Source organism: Antedon mediterranea, chromosome 2 (assembly GCF_964355755.1).
Source record: "Antedon mediterranea chromosome 2, ecAntMedi1.1, whole genome shotgun sequence".
In the NCBI taxonomy this organism is placed as follows: Eukaryota; Metazoa; Echinodermata; class Crinoidea; order Comatulida; family Antedonidae; genus Antedon; species Antedon mediterranea.
The window spans coordinates 25,643,823-25,657,933 of NC_092671.1; the positions used below are offsets into that span (position 1 = coordinate 25,643,823).

At 36.0% G+C, this 14,111-nt stretch overlaps 1 protein-coding gene across 1 annotated transcript; it reads right to left on the reverse strand.

Moving 5' to 3' along the window:
* Nucleotides 1-1,550: 1,550 nt before the first annotated feature.
* On the reverse strand, nucleotides 1,551-11,694 carry LOC140040789 (small nuclear ribonucleoprotein E-like). Its single transcript, XM_072086966.1, has 5 exons — nucleotides 11,539-11,694; nucleotides 8,992-9,018; nucleotides 6,571-6,633; nucleotides 5,139-5,217; nucleotides 1,551-4,118 (listed from the first exon to the last, which is right to left on the reverse strand). The coding sequence occupies exons 1-5, from the start codon at nucleotides 11,584-11,586 to the stop codon at nucleotides 4,057-4,059; spliced, it is 279 nt and encodes a 92-aa protein (XP_071943067.1). The 5' UTR covers nucleotides 11,587-11,694; the 3' UTR covers nucleotides 1,551-4,056.
* Between the last annotated feature and the right edge of the window lie 2,417 nt (nucleotides 11,695-14,111).

Genomic DNA, 14,111 nt, shown 5'->3' on the forward strand with positions numbered 1-14,111 from the left:
AACACGTACCGTATTTATTCGAATAAAAGCCTCGGCTCGTTTATTGATCAGGAGGGGTTTTAGGGGGCGTTTATTCGTATCCATATATTATACAATGGCTCTGCAGCGCCAAAACGAAAACATTGTTTATTAAACGGGTCTAACAGACTATCTGTCTGAATATTATCACATAGACTCCCTTCTCCCAGACGTGCTTATTACCAAATACCCATTTTCCAGCCGTAATAGAAGGTTCCGCGTGATCTAGTTTCGATAATGTTTCTGTCCTCTTGAATATAACTTCCTAAAGTTACTTGGCTCAATACTGTAAAATAATATTGCATGTGGTTTGCAATAGGCACATAATTCCCTCTGTTTGGTCCCACTATGTTACACTCTATGGTTTTGTCAAACATTGGATGTAATTGGATGAAAACATTATTTGTGTCTTCACCTGGATTTACTATATCATTTAATAATATTCCATGGTTTTTTTTAAATTTCCTTTAGTATTGTTAAAAATATTATCATAATATGATTTATTTGTATTTTTGCGTGTACAGGGTTGTTTACCCGGGTTGTTGTTGAACTATTATAATTTCCTGGTGGTTTGGTTTTAAAAAAAAATTTGTAGTGTACAATTATTTAAAAGTGTTGATAAATGCATTTTAAGCATCATCAGGATTAGTCCTTGCAAAGACATCACTCCAATCAACAGGTAAGTCATCCTATAATTTAATTATATTTCGTTCGTTTTATTGATACCGTATTTAGGCATATAGGCCTAAAGTTCTATATTATCAGGCCTTTTAGTTTATATGTTGTTAACAGAGTTGGTATACTGTTAAGTAATCAGATGTCTTATATTAGTATACCAGATAAAATTGATTCTGAAAATTGGAGATTGAAGAAAATATTATCAATGAAGCCGTTTTGTTTTGCATTCTAGTGGGTCTTGAAATATCGAATCGGGAAGTCTATATATAATAATACAAACAATTGTAATGTTACATTTTTTACCAAAATATTAAAAAAAAATACATTCACAAGATTCAATACATAGATCTTCCTTTTAAACATATACTAAAAAAAATAGTAAACACTATATTCTATGTATCTGACGTTACTGGCCATTACGCCGTTTCGTAAGAAGTTGATATTGTCGCAGAATGTTACGTTTGGTAGTTGGTCTGTACGTATCTTGTGCTTTATACACGAGTTGACTATTTCCACACTGACATTTAGTGGGCTTGCTCGTGGTAAGCCAAGTGATATCAAACATTTAGTGTCTGGATGTTTTGTGGCATACTCACTGTGTTGTATAGTGTTTCTGCGCACTTTTCCGGAGCTGATTCTTTTACAGAGTTAGTTATTTTGTGAAAAACTATACAGTCCAGTGTTCCGTTGTATATTTGATCTTTGATTTGATTTAAACGCAAGTGATTTGATGAATTGTAAGCGACACTTTGAATAAATTGTTTGCGACGGTAAACCTAGATGCTCGAATAACAATACAATTTATGTAATGTACCTTGTCTAAAAAATTAAGAAAACTCACACTTGCAAAACAATTAGTATTAAATCATTTTTATTCTACAAAACAAATTGACAATACGGGGGAAATTATTACTAAAGATCAGAAAAATAGTGTAGTCTTCAAACACTTTATCGATAATAACAAAACAAAAGGAAATGTACAGTAATTTTGTAGTATTTAGTACAAACTGTTAAATAGCGAACTTTTGGTTTCACAAAGCACTAAGAGACTGTGCAGCTGTCAAGTGAAAAAGTCATTCAGAAACAAATGAGCATGTTCCTAAAACAAAAGGTTATCAAACAGAAAATAGAACAACTATGCAATTTGACAGGGTTTTAAATTATTGTGCACAAGGCATTTCACAAGTACATAATATAGCACTTTGGTGTTTAATAAATCCACGTTAAATTGGTACACATAGAGTATTACCAATCTTACACCCTTTGGAGACAACAGCAGTGTTTATTTTATCACATTACTGTTGCTAAAAAATATATATAAATAATTATTTAAAGGGGGGTTCCGGGTTTAAAATGAATAGTAAAAAATGTAAAATATATTTGTTTGTCTCTTGAACGGTAAAAGTTTCAATTTATATAAGCGCCCAGTGAAGCAGAACGAAGGCTGTGAAATGAGGCCAGATTACAAGTGCAGCTACGGCAAAATCACACTGTGGTTACAGAATAGCAAATTCGTGAAATGGTCAATCTTCCGACGACTCGTTATCATTAACCATATCAATTACTTTTGTAAAATTATACTTATCTGATGTAATTTTAGTCGGTCTTCCCATTTATAAAGTCAATTTTCTATGAAAATCCATCAAAACAGTGAAAAATTAGATAAGTTTGCACTTTACGTTTGCCGATTTTCGCACTGACTTAGGGAAAGCCTTCAAAATCAATGAAGCGTAACGTATACATTCCTGCTGAGCGAGGAGAGCGAGACGACGATACACGTGCTCTCTCTGCCCATGCCTGGCATCGTCACGTGATAAGCAGATACAGTATACAATACCAAACTGGTCGGGTCGAGTATACCCCGTCTATAATCACAACATGAACGATGTACAGTATTTGATTGAAGGTCGACTCAACCTACCGGAATGGTATAGATAATATAGCTCGAATGAGAGAGTTGGAATATTTGTAAACATAAGTACAGTATTGCTAATTTTAACAAGTGTAGCCTATAGTAAAAGGCCTGGTAGTATCAATTCGCATAGGGTCTACTACACTAGCTAGCTCAATTTTAACTGGGCCGGATCGGCTAGGCTCTAGGCTAGGCCTCCTTCCTACTACCGCCCGGTCTACTTGCTTGATGCAGTATCCGCTTTTTTGGAGAGTAAACTAGGCCTACTTATTAGACGATCGGGACACCATACGTGCGGACGGCGATCGGACCTTGTTTTGCCTCAATATTTACAGCCGATTTTTGTAGAACGTTTTAGATTTAGATTGTTTAGGAGTTTGGTTGATAGGATGGGTTTGGAATCCACTGAGTTTTGTTATTGATGGGCCAATCGTTTAGTAATAGGCTAGCTAGGCCCATGAATGATGGCCCCAATCAATGTTTTAACGTAGCCATCGTGGCATGGAATCCCTAGTCAGAAATGGCTCTCACCCCGGCATGAATAAAATGATTTAGGCTAGGCCTAGCCTAGTACGTGAAGCCGATATACGATCTGTACTATTAATTCGAGGTATAAAAATAGTATAATTTATGACTCCGTAATCTGTACTAAATTTTGTATTTCATTAAATGTCAAATAAATATATGCTACTACTGTTATTATTACACTTTAGGCCTAGCTTAGCAAATCTACAAAAAATGTATTTAACAATGATCGGGTGGTCGTCGTTTGACAGAGGAGAGAGAACACAACGTACAAGCTTGACGTCGCGAGTTTGGAATCCACTGATGACGTGATTTTGTGAATATCTCATGAATATTAATGAGCTTCCCTAAGCTGCTGAAAAACAGATTTTCCATGAATTTACCCTAAAATGTATATGAAATTTAATTTTTTTAATTTCTTGTTATTACTTCTTCATTCTGACATGTCTATATTGTTATAATATTTTTTATTTAATAAATAAACGATATTTAAAAGCAATTTTAAACCCAGAATCCCCCTTTAAACAATTATTTATTACCAAAGTACATTTCTTACAGGAAGGTTTTCAGAGAATAGTCAGGAAAAAACGAAAATGTTATCAACTTGATTAAAATGTTATCAATGAGATTAAGTTTTTAAAAAGTTATTTTTACAATCATATATGACCGAGTTTTATCCCATGCTCGAGAATAATCCCACTCCATAATTTAGGCTAAATTCGGACAAAATACTGTGGTAAATACATTATTGATAGAATCCGAGTATAGTTCTAACTCCGAAACGCATTTCATGTCCTGGCCTCCTGGGACAATACTCAGTCATAATACAGTAATTCAATGTCTTTTATGTTTGCTGCAAAAACATGAGACATTGTTTTGAAACTGAAATGTTGTACTTGTTGAAACAAAATAAATTACTGATGCTAGGTTTGCTGTTGAACACTCTGAATTAATGTGATGTTATCACCTTTCAACATGATCCGACCTGAAAACAACAAATAAATATGTTATAAACAATTATAGTACATATTTTTACACACTTCCCATAAGGTATAAGGAAAACATATTTAAGCGTGCTTGGCAGGAAAAATCAACGGATGAAGACAAATATCCAACCTTTTTGGTTGGAAAGTAGAATACGGTAATAAAGGTATAAATAATAAAATATAATAAATTTAATATAAGACTACAGCATAATAAACACAAAGTGCAGGTTATAGGACAGCACCTGCTATACCACACCAACGGCTTGAGACAAGTGCAGGTTATAGGACAGCACCTGCTATACCACACCAACGGCTTGAGACAAGTGCAGGTTATAGGACAGCACCTGCTATACCACACCAACGGCTTGAGACAAGTGCAGGTTATAGGACAGCACCTGCTATACCACACCAACGGCTTGAGACAAGTGCAGGTTATAGGACAGCACCTGCTATACCACACCAACGGCTTGAGACAAGTGCAGGTTATAGGACAGCACCTGCTATACCACACCAACGGCTTGAGAGAAGTACAGGTTATAGGACAGCACCTGCTATACCACACCAACGGCTTGAGACAAGTGCAGGTTATAGGACAGCACCTGCTATACCACACCAACGGCTTGAGACAAGTGCAGGTTATAGGACAGCACCTGCTATACCACACCAACAGCTTGAGAGAAGTGCAGGTTATAGGACAGCACCTGCTATACCACACCAACGGCTTGAGACAAGGATGATATTATCCCACACCAACGGCTTGAGACAAGGATGATATTATCCCATATTATCACCTCATCATTTGCTAACAAAATAAATACTTTTCCTCAAATAGCTTGTTGTTACGGCGTCAGTTGGATATTTGAATTATATGATATAATTACTAAAGAATGTATGTACAGTATTTGAACCTATTTGGAAAGATGTGGACTTATTTGTTATTACAAAGTTTGTTTTAGTGTATTTTTAGATAAATCATTTAGTCTGCGTAAAGTCGATTTTAAATATTGAAACAAACTAACCAAGCTGTTTCCTTGTTTGTTTTTTCAAATGTACTTCTTCTGCATCTTCAAGCACCAAATTCATGTATTCATCAAATCCCTGCAAAATTAAATATATTTTGATAATAACGCAAATATATTCATCTACATTTATGAATGCAGCCAAACTGTAAAAATCAAGGTAAAATAGCCATTGATTGACAAGATTAATATAAAACTGTCTGTATTGAAGCAGTCAAATGGTTAAGACAATGGAACCGTAATCCATAGTCTTATGGCAAGGGTCCATGGTTCTGGTGGTAATGTAGGTCCAGTGCACTTTAAAGAACCTAGTACGAGACAAGTAAGGGAGAAGCATGTAAAAGAAAAGTGTGAAAAGTTCACAGCACATTGACCAGAAATTATATAATCATTGAAAATCACAAATGAAAAACATAAATAAACAAAACTCGTCTTTTTTCGGTCCGAATACACACATTCTTTAGTGATTTATACCGTATAAGTCAAAGTCACAAATCACGCAGCAACAATGCGTTAAAAAAGCTGATGAAACGTACGTAATTCGATAAACAAATGAAGGTGATAATGTGGGACCATATAGGTTCTCTCAAGCAGGTTGTCTAGCATAGGCGGCGTCCTAACTCGCCCTAGTATTTTTATACTTGAGCGGCGTTTTGTGGGTATCCATTTTGTGCTATACAGATGGCAATAAACATTGGATACCGTTTTCGAATAAGAACTAAAATGTATTTATTCTACATTTTCTTATTGTTACGGCTTAAACTATAAAGAAATACAGTTTGTGATTGTTGATAAATGAGGCTTAGCATTTATTAGGCCTAGCTAGCTAAGCAAACTCAATTCAAGAAGGCTCAACGTGTGGGCCGCGATCGCGACAGGGTCTATGGGCCTACTACTAAGCCTCTATAGCCATAGCGCGGCTAGTGAGTGAACCTACTGTAGGCCTAGCATTTTTTTTTTACCAATCTGTAAGTCGAAGTTTAAATTCGACTTAGGCGGAGTCGACTGTTTAACAAATTGGTTTACATAGTGGAGTGATTAAGTGCAACATTTGAGAATTTTGATCAGCTAACTGTAATAATAACAACAAACCCAGAATGTATGTTTATACTTTTATGTACATTTTTTTTTAGTAGAAATCGCCAAGCAAGCAATCAGCACAGGTTCAAGTCAATCCTCCTGGTGCTAGAACATGTATTCTCGGATAAGGTCTTAAAACTGGAGGTCCAGTGTACAAATCGGGCTTGTGTGCCCTCTTAAGAACCTAGTTCATCTTTCAAAAGAGTAGGGGGTTACACCGGTGTATAATGGTCCATTCAACCCCTGCTATTGTAGACAGACGAATATGCTCACTACAACACTTACACTACAATATCTTGTTAAATTAATAACATTTAGAAATAGTAAATTATATCAATGGTACAGTACTTACAATAATGTGGCCTTCTATCCTCACATTTATTTGTTCATAGACCCACACTTGTATGCGTGACCTCTAAAATTAAAGCAAAGAAAGCATAATTACAATTACTGTAAGTTTATGTATATTCTATTGATTTAATGATTTCATAGCCGGTCATCATTCAAAATATGATTTTACAATTTTCAAGTAATTTTGCATCACCATACAGTGTTCTCCCAAAGCCTTTGAAGCGTCACGGTACCGTGACGCTTGGGTTCTCTACCGTGACGCTTTACGGTCGGCCGTGACGCTTAAAACCTTATCCGTGACGCTTAAAAATATTAACCACAACAATCTAAAAATAGATTAACAGGCAGGTACGGTACTTTTTCTAGAGCTGAGGAGGCGCGGCATGCATAAAGAGCCTAATGCATACGAGACACGTGACATGACCACTAGACGAAAAACAAAAGACTGCGTAACAAAGTGTTAAACAACTAAACTGAGACTCCCTTTCACCGGCCGCCGCCCCGAGAGATGTAAACACGTGTTTTGTTACTGCCATGTCTCTCTTTCGATCTCTAGTATTTGGCTGTTGTCTAAAGTGTAGTAACTTGTATATTGTAAATAAAGTAAATGATTGATTGTATTGTTTTTCTTGTAAAAATGTTATGTGTATTAAAAATAAATATCGATGATATTATTATTTTCAATATCACACTGAATTAATCGACTCTATCGGTGGGATTTACTCTTTCGTTGGTAACATACGCACGTCATCAAATGATTTCTAGGCGCAATTCAATGCTAGCTGCTTTGATCGTATAATACATTCAAGAAGGCTACGATCGTTTTCCTATTTGCTAGTGCGCTAAAGTCTTTATTTCACTTAACTTAAGGTACATTTGTACATCGGTGCTAGAATGTTTTAGGCCCTACTTCGTGAGAAAGTCGAGTGACAAGGGATGTCACATGGTATTGTGATATCAGTACTGCGATACTGTATGTCACATGGTGCTTTCACCGGCCGCCGCCAAGAGATGTAAGCACGTGTTTTGTTACTGCCATGTCTCTCTTTCGAATGTTTTCCTATTTCCTAGTGCGCTATGAAGTCTTATTTCCGGGCAACTAGAGGTGTCTTACTAATGAGTAGGCCTAGTTTTATTTCATCGGGACTTGCCCCCGATGTTTGTATTTGAACGCAAAAAATGTTTTTTATCGCATATGTTTACCCGCCGGCGGAAAAAAAAAGTAGGCTACGATCGTTTTAATGTTTGCTAACGCGCTATGAGGTGTCGTTTCCGGCTAACTACAGTTGCCTACTGATAAGGCATATTTTTTTCTTCATATATCGCGTACAGTATGTTTACCTGCGGAAAAGTAGGCTCAATCGGGCTGTTTGCTAGCGCGCTATGAAGTGTCCTTTCCGGCCAACTACAGAGTTGTCCTACTGATGAGTAGGCATTTTTTATTTCATCGGGGAATTCCCCTTGACGTTCGTACTGAACGCAAAAAATGTTTCTTATCGCGTATGTTTACCGGCGGAAAAAGCAGGCTACAGACGATCGTGCGGTTTGCTAGCGCGCTATGAAGTGTCTTTCCGACCAACTACAGAGTTGTTCTACTCATGAGTAGGCCTAGTTTTATTTCATCGGGGAATTCCCCTTGACGTTCGTATTGAACGCAAAAACATTTTTTTATCGCGTATGTTTACTGGCGGAAAAAGTATGCTACGATGGTTTTACTGTTTGCTAGTGCGCTATAAAGTTTCGTTTCTGGCCAACTAGAGTTGTCCTACTGATGAGTAGGCTAATAGATTAGGCCTATTTTTTTCATTGGGGCTTCCCCCTGACGTTCGTAATGAACGCAAAAAATGTTTCTTCGCGTATGTTTACCGGCGGAAAAAGTTGGCTACGATCGTTTTGTTGTTTGCTAGCGCGCTATAAGTGTTATTTCCGGCCAAACCAGAGGTGTCATTCAACATAAATGTTATGTGCGAGAGTACCATTTCCGGCCATCTAGGGTGTAAATTACCAAAAATCGCTTCGCCACAGCCCCAACCATGGTGGGGCTGTGACTCAAGTACTTAGTGTTGGAATGCCCCCTCCCCCCTTGGGGGGGGGGGGGGGGGGGGATTCCGACACTAAGAGTACCATGGGGCTGTGACTCAAGTACTTAGTGTCGGAATGCCCCCTCCCCCCTCGGGGGGGGGGGGGGGGGTTAAGCGTGACGCTTGATGTGAATCCTGGGGAGAACACTGCCATATACAATACCAATTTTCGGGAATGGGGCTGGGTGGTACTGTAGGAGATGTTTGTCTTCGTACTACAGTCAGATAGTGTCACTTTTTAATGCTTTCTATTGGAATATAATGTTGTTGGTTCTATACTACTACACTCTGAATAAAAGCCAGGCATAAAAGTATAGAAAATAAAAGTACAAATTACTTACATTTTGGAGGTACCTGAAAATAAGGTTCTACAACACATGTCAAGGAATTTAAACTGGTAGGTACTTACTTACTGTCGTTTAATTATCTGTCTAATTCATAATTTTCTAAGGGATTATTTAAAGATGTACAGTAGAACCTTTGTTTTACGTACCCTGATTTTACGTACGCATAAAATGACGTCATTAATTTTCAGTATTTTATTACATGGTGTTATTTTCTTACATTGAGAGCGCTATTTAACAATTACAATTTCCGATAAAAATGTCAGTATAATTTACATGTATTGTAACCTCATGATTTGCACTGTACAAAAACAGCATAATAATCTTATCAGATTGCTTATTAACTTTAACCTAGGCCTAGCTAAGCCGTCTGCTCAGCCTAGCTAGCCTTGAATTTTTTTCTAGGCCTATATGCATTTATGGGTTTGAAAATACTTGGTCGTTTCGCCCCATTTATCATTCCTGGGTTTTCTCGCACATTAAGAATTGTTAAATACAAAATCCTATACAGAACAAGAGTAGTAAAGTGATGTGGAAGCTTAGGCCTGACTGAAAAGCAAATATTCAGGCACCCTATCATGGCCCAATGGGTAGGCCGAGGTTGGGTGCCAGCAGAACAAACTTCACTGCTGAGTGTAAGCCTAGCTAGAGGCCAAGCAGCATCGGTACATACCTACACTCTCTAGTAGGCCTAGCTTTATTGAATATATAACCACATCTTTCTTAAATCTCGTTAAATTTGACATTTTAGTAATAGTCTCATAATCACATTATTACACTGTGAAACATGATAGGGTCACATTCAGAATGTTTTAATATACTTTTTGCCCGTCAAAAATAACATCACATCAAAAAAACAGATCGCCAGCTGCAGTAGTGTGATTGTGAAAAATGTCACGTGATCATACTCCCTAGCAAAATAAAAAACCCAATTGGACCCGAACGGGGGAAAGTGTCTATTTACGCAAAATTGCGCAATGTATATGCGGTAACAATACCAGAAATAGAAAGATCTGGAAAAATTACATAAAACTACATTTAAAATTTTTTTTTTAGTGAAGAAATTAATTTTTTAGGATTATTCAAATATACCCCCTTTTGCATGTAAAAGAATAGGAAATTACAAGGTATCCCCCAAAAACGCAAAAAGGCGTGATTTTCAAGAAACTCGTACTCATTGAAAAAAATTTCAAAAAAATATGAAGTATGGGGGATGATAGTTTTAAATAATAGTTGAAATGTATGAAAAATAGTAATTTTCTGGGTGGAGCTCCACTTTAACATTGTAAAATTCAATAAAATATGATATTAAAAGATAGTAAATAAAAAATGATAATTATTTAACCTCATTCGAAGAACATCAATACTCTATTAGTCCTGAGAGACAACGTGATTTTACGTGGTAGGCCTACACACGAGAAAAATATTATGGAGTGCACTGCATTTTTACATTTAAACAATTAAATTATTAAATATGACTATGATTCAGGGACGATTCGGCCCGGGACTATTCGGCCCACTTTTGGGCCAAAAACATCCCACTTTAGACCAAATTTATATTCATTTTTTTTGGTATTTATCAAGGTTTTTAAAGGTGTTTCAATCCGTATTTTATTGATATTGACAATTTTGATATAATATATATAATAAATTACTAAAAAAACGTAATTTTATATTCAATTTATTACTTCGAAAAACTTGTTTATTTCGTGCATTCGCCAAGCGGCCAACAGAGGGCGTAACTTGTTTACATCGTTCGTGTGACTAAAAAATGATCATTTTCGACAATGTTTTCAAAATGTTTGCTTTATTGCATCTTTATCCCTAGTAGTAGTAGTAGTATAGTAGTAGTACTACCCCATAGTCTCTCTAAAAATAAAGTTTGGGGAAAAAAGCTTATTTTATGCTTATAAATGCATATCACATTCGATAAATGTAAGTGTGCCGAATCGTCTCAGGGCCGAATCATCCCGCTACCATGACTATGGTACTTTCCTTTGCTGTTTTGTTATGGCGATTCAAACCAACAAAATTGTAGTATGTAATTATATATATTATAATTATTTATTTTCATGACACAATAAACCTAAGACCATAAAACCTATGTACTATAAGGACACCACTCTAATCACTAGGCGAAATGTCGTAAAAGACGCACTGGGCGCTTCATAGAAATTACCGGCGGCTCAACTTGTCGGCAGCCCAACCGGTCATATCCCCCCTAGCTAGGCGGCAAGCTAGGCCTAGTTTTTAGTTAAGATTAAGAAGCCCTTTCGACTACAGAGAGTGTAGTTATGGAGTACGAGCCTTTTCCGCAAACTCCTGCCAGACTGACACTCTAGATCTAGCTAGAAGGTTATTAGCCTAGGCCTCATACAGGTAGTAGGCCCTGCAGCCCTACTACACCACCTTACTACTTACAAACAAAACTAGCTAGGCCTAGGACTAGCGGGACTAGCAAGCAAGACCACCATCAAATCTAGGCTAGGCCCTAGTTAGGCCTAGTTAATAAAACAAAAATATTTTTCAGAAATAAAAGGATACTATCGGTTGTACCATAACCTTCTGGACTTTTTGACCTTTGTAAGCCATTTTGTAAACTTATACGAGTAAGATTAAATGTAATTGAGATTGATAATAAGAAGCGACAAAACGACAACCATGCGTTTTGAACTTAAAAATGAGAAAGCAAACAAATGATGCTGTTAATTGCTGCCCCCAGCGTTGCAACGGTTCAAAAAAGATGTTTATACCTCGGCGGTGGTTTCTAGGGGGTACTTCATGTTTCTGCAGAAGACGGTTTTATTTCTTTTGTCAAAAAATTAAAAATAAAAATGTTCTAAATAACCTATACATTTTTTATTGCAAAATGTACATTAGTTTGAGCAAGAGCAACACGTACGTTTGTTGGATAAATAGTGGTAAAATAAGATTTTCCAATTGGAACTGTAGCATCATTCTTAACCATAGGCCTACGCATCAGGTGCGGACCTTGGGGGGTTGCCTTAGTGGCCCGGGAAACAACCTTAAGTTCATACTAAATGTTTCTGTCACTAAATTAAAATTTAAGTCCTATTTCATCGTAGGCCTATACAATATCCATATTTACAGTATATGTTACAACAGTTTTGTTGCTAGCTTTGTGGAAATTAGTAAAAGAAGTAATTCAATTCAATTCAATTCAACTTTATTTCAGACAAACTGTCCATATGAAACATATAAATACAATAAAAAATAATACAAAGCATTATGCGACAACCGTTATGGAGAGGGGACTAATAATTATTTGTTGACATATAGTGCCTCTTAAAATACATGTGGATTATGTTTTGGGATTTATTGGATGTAGACTGTAGACATTATTATATTGTAATTATAATGATGGCGCCAATGAATTTAACGACCTTCACAATCAATATTTCTTTGTAACAAAATTAATTTTAAATGGAAAGCTAAAAAAAGAATCCTCCGCTTCATCACTCTAATAATTAGACTAAAACGTATCTTTGTTAAGTTACTTTCAATACATTTTCATAACACGCAATCTATTTTTCAACAATATAATAGAATAATATGATTTTAATTGAATAGTGAGGGATTAGTTACAGTGTTGAATTTGAACAAACCATTTTTTCAATTTAATAAAAACCCAAAATGAACTTGCTGTTACAATATATAACATACGGTATTTATTCAAAGAAACGCTCTACTACACATAATAAATTAATTATTGCGTTTTGCCGGGGGTTTCCGATAATTTAAGGCCAAATCATAATTGTGCGTATTGTTTTGTATTTCCGATTCTTGTCGTACCTTATTTTATCTTCATTAAGTCAGGTGATAAGCCTGAATGAATGAATTTTCGTACGTCCGTAAATATTAATTTTAATTTCCGTAGAATTTTATGGACGTTCCGAAATTTGAACCGTGTTATACCGGTAGCAGAGCAAAGTTTGCTTCCTTCTGAAAATTTCCTTTCATTATTTTCTTTGTTTTGTTTTTGTTTTTGTACAGTCTATAGTGGAAATTGTGGTTTTAACATCTGACTTTATTTAGCATTTAATTCAAAATAATACAATTTAACGTTTTGCTCAATATATTTATAGAAGCAGCATCATATTTTTGCATAACCTTTTTAAATGATTGATAATTAATTTGCATTAATTGATTATAGTTTTTTAATTACCGTAATTTATTACCGTACCAGAAGTACCTTCATCAGGGACTTTTTCCCGTTCACATTGAATGAAAAAAATGTTATCCTATTGTTAGTCCCGTATTTTATTACCGGCGAAATAAGATGGCTACAATCCTCTGTCTGCTAGAAGAGACATTCTGGGGAAAACTAGAAGTGCAATTTATCATGAATTTTACATGTGAGAGTACCATTTGCGGCCATCTAGGGGTGTCATTTAACAATTTGGTTCATCACAGACCCCACGATAGGGTCCTGTGGTTCAAATAGTTAGTTTCTACAGCCCTGGGCTCTTTGGGCAACCCTCTTAAAATAGTCCTGCGACAGCCCCCCTGCGCATAATCATGTTTCAGTTGAACTACTAAGTTGTCATGCTCACTTTCCCGTAATGTTGACATATGGGTGTTAATTATTAATCCAGTTTATAAAGTAATCATACCAATATAGGACAATATTTTTTGGTTTCTGGTCTTGTATATCATACGTACATTTTATTCGCTAAGATCTTTTAAGAGACATCTAACTTAATATTTCTCAAACCTGGGTAAAACAGTATTTTAAAATTGACATAGATATACTTTATTGTCACCTAATAAATATAAAAACATGAGACGTTTAATAAACGTCTCATGTTTCTCAGGGGCGGACCCAGGGGTGTTCCCTAGTGGCATGGCCCGGGCAACACCCTTAATTTCATACTAAATGTTATTTCTGCCACTAAATTAAAATTGAGTTCTATCGTATACAATATCCATATTTATACGTTATAGAAGTCCAGTCTGAAGAGAATATTTGTAAATTGGCACCAATAGGCCTACTATGTTCGGGAAAAACCCGTCATATGGGTCGTCAATTTGTTCATAATTATTGCGTTTTTCCATAATTTAAGGCCAAATCATAATTTTGCGTATTATTTTGTTTT

Excerpts from the sequence above, each read along its gene's own strand:
- LOC140040789 (XM_072086966.1), bottom strand. The coding sequence starts at position 11,586 with ATGGCTTACAAAGGTCAAAAAGTCCAGAAGGTTATGGTACAACCGATA. Across the intron at positions 9,019-11,538 it reads AGGTTATGGTACAACCGATA|AACCTTATTTTCAGGTACCT; the intron begins GTATCCTTTTAT and ends CATGTGTTGTAG. Across the intron at positions 5,218-6,570 it reads GGATAGAAGGCCACATTATT|GGATTTGATGAATACATGAA; the intron begins GTAAGTACTGTA and ends TTAATTTTGCAG.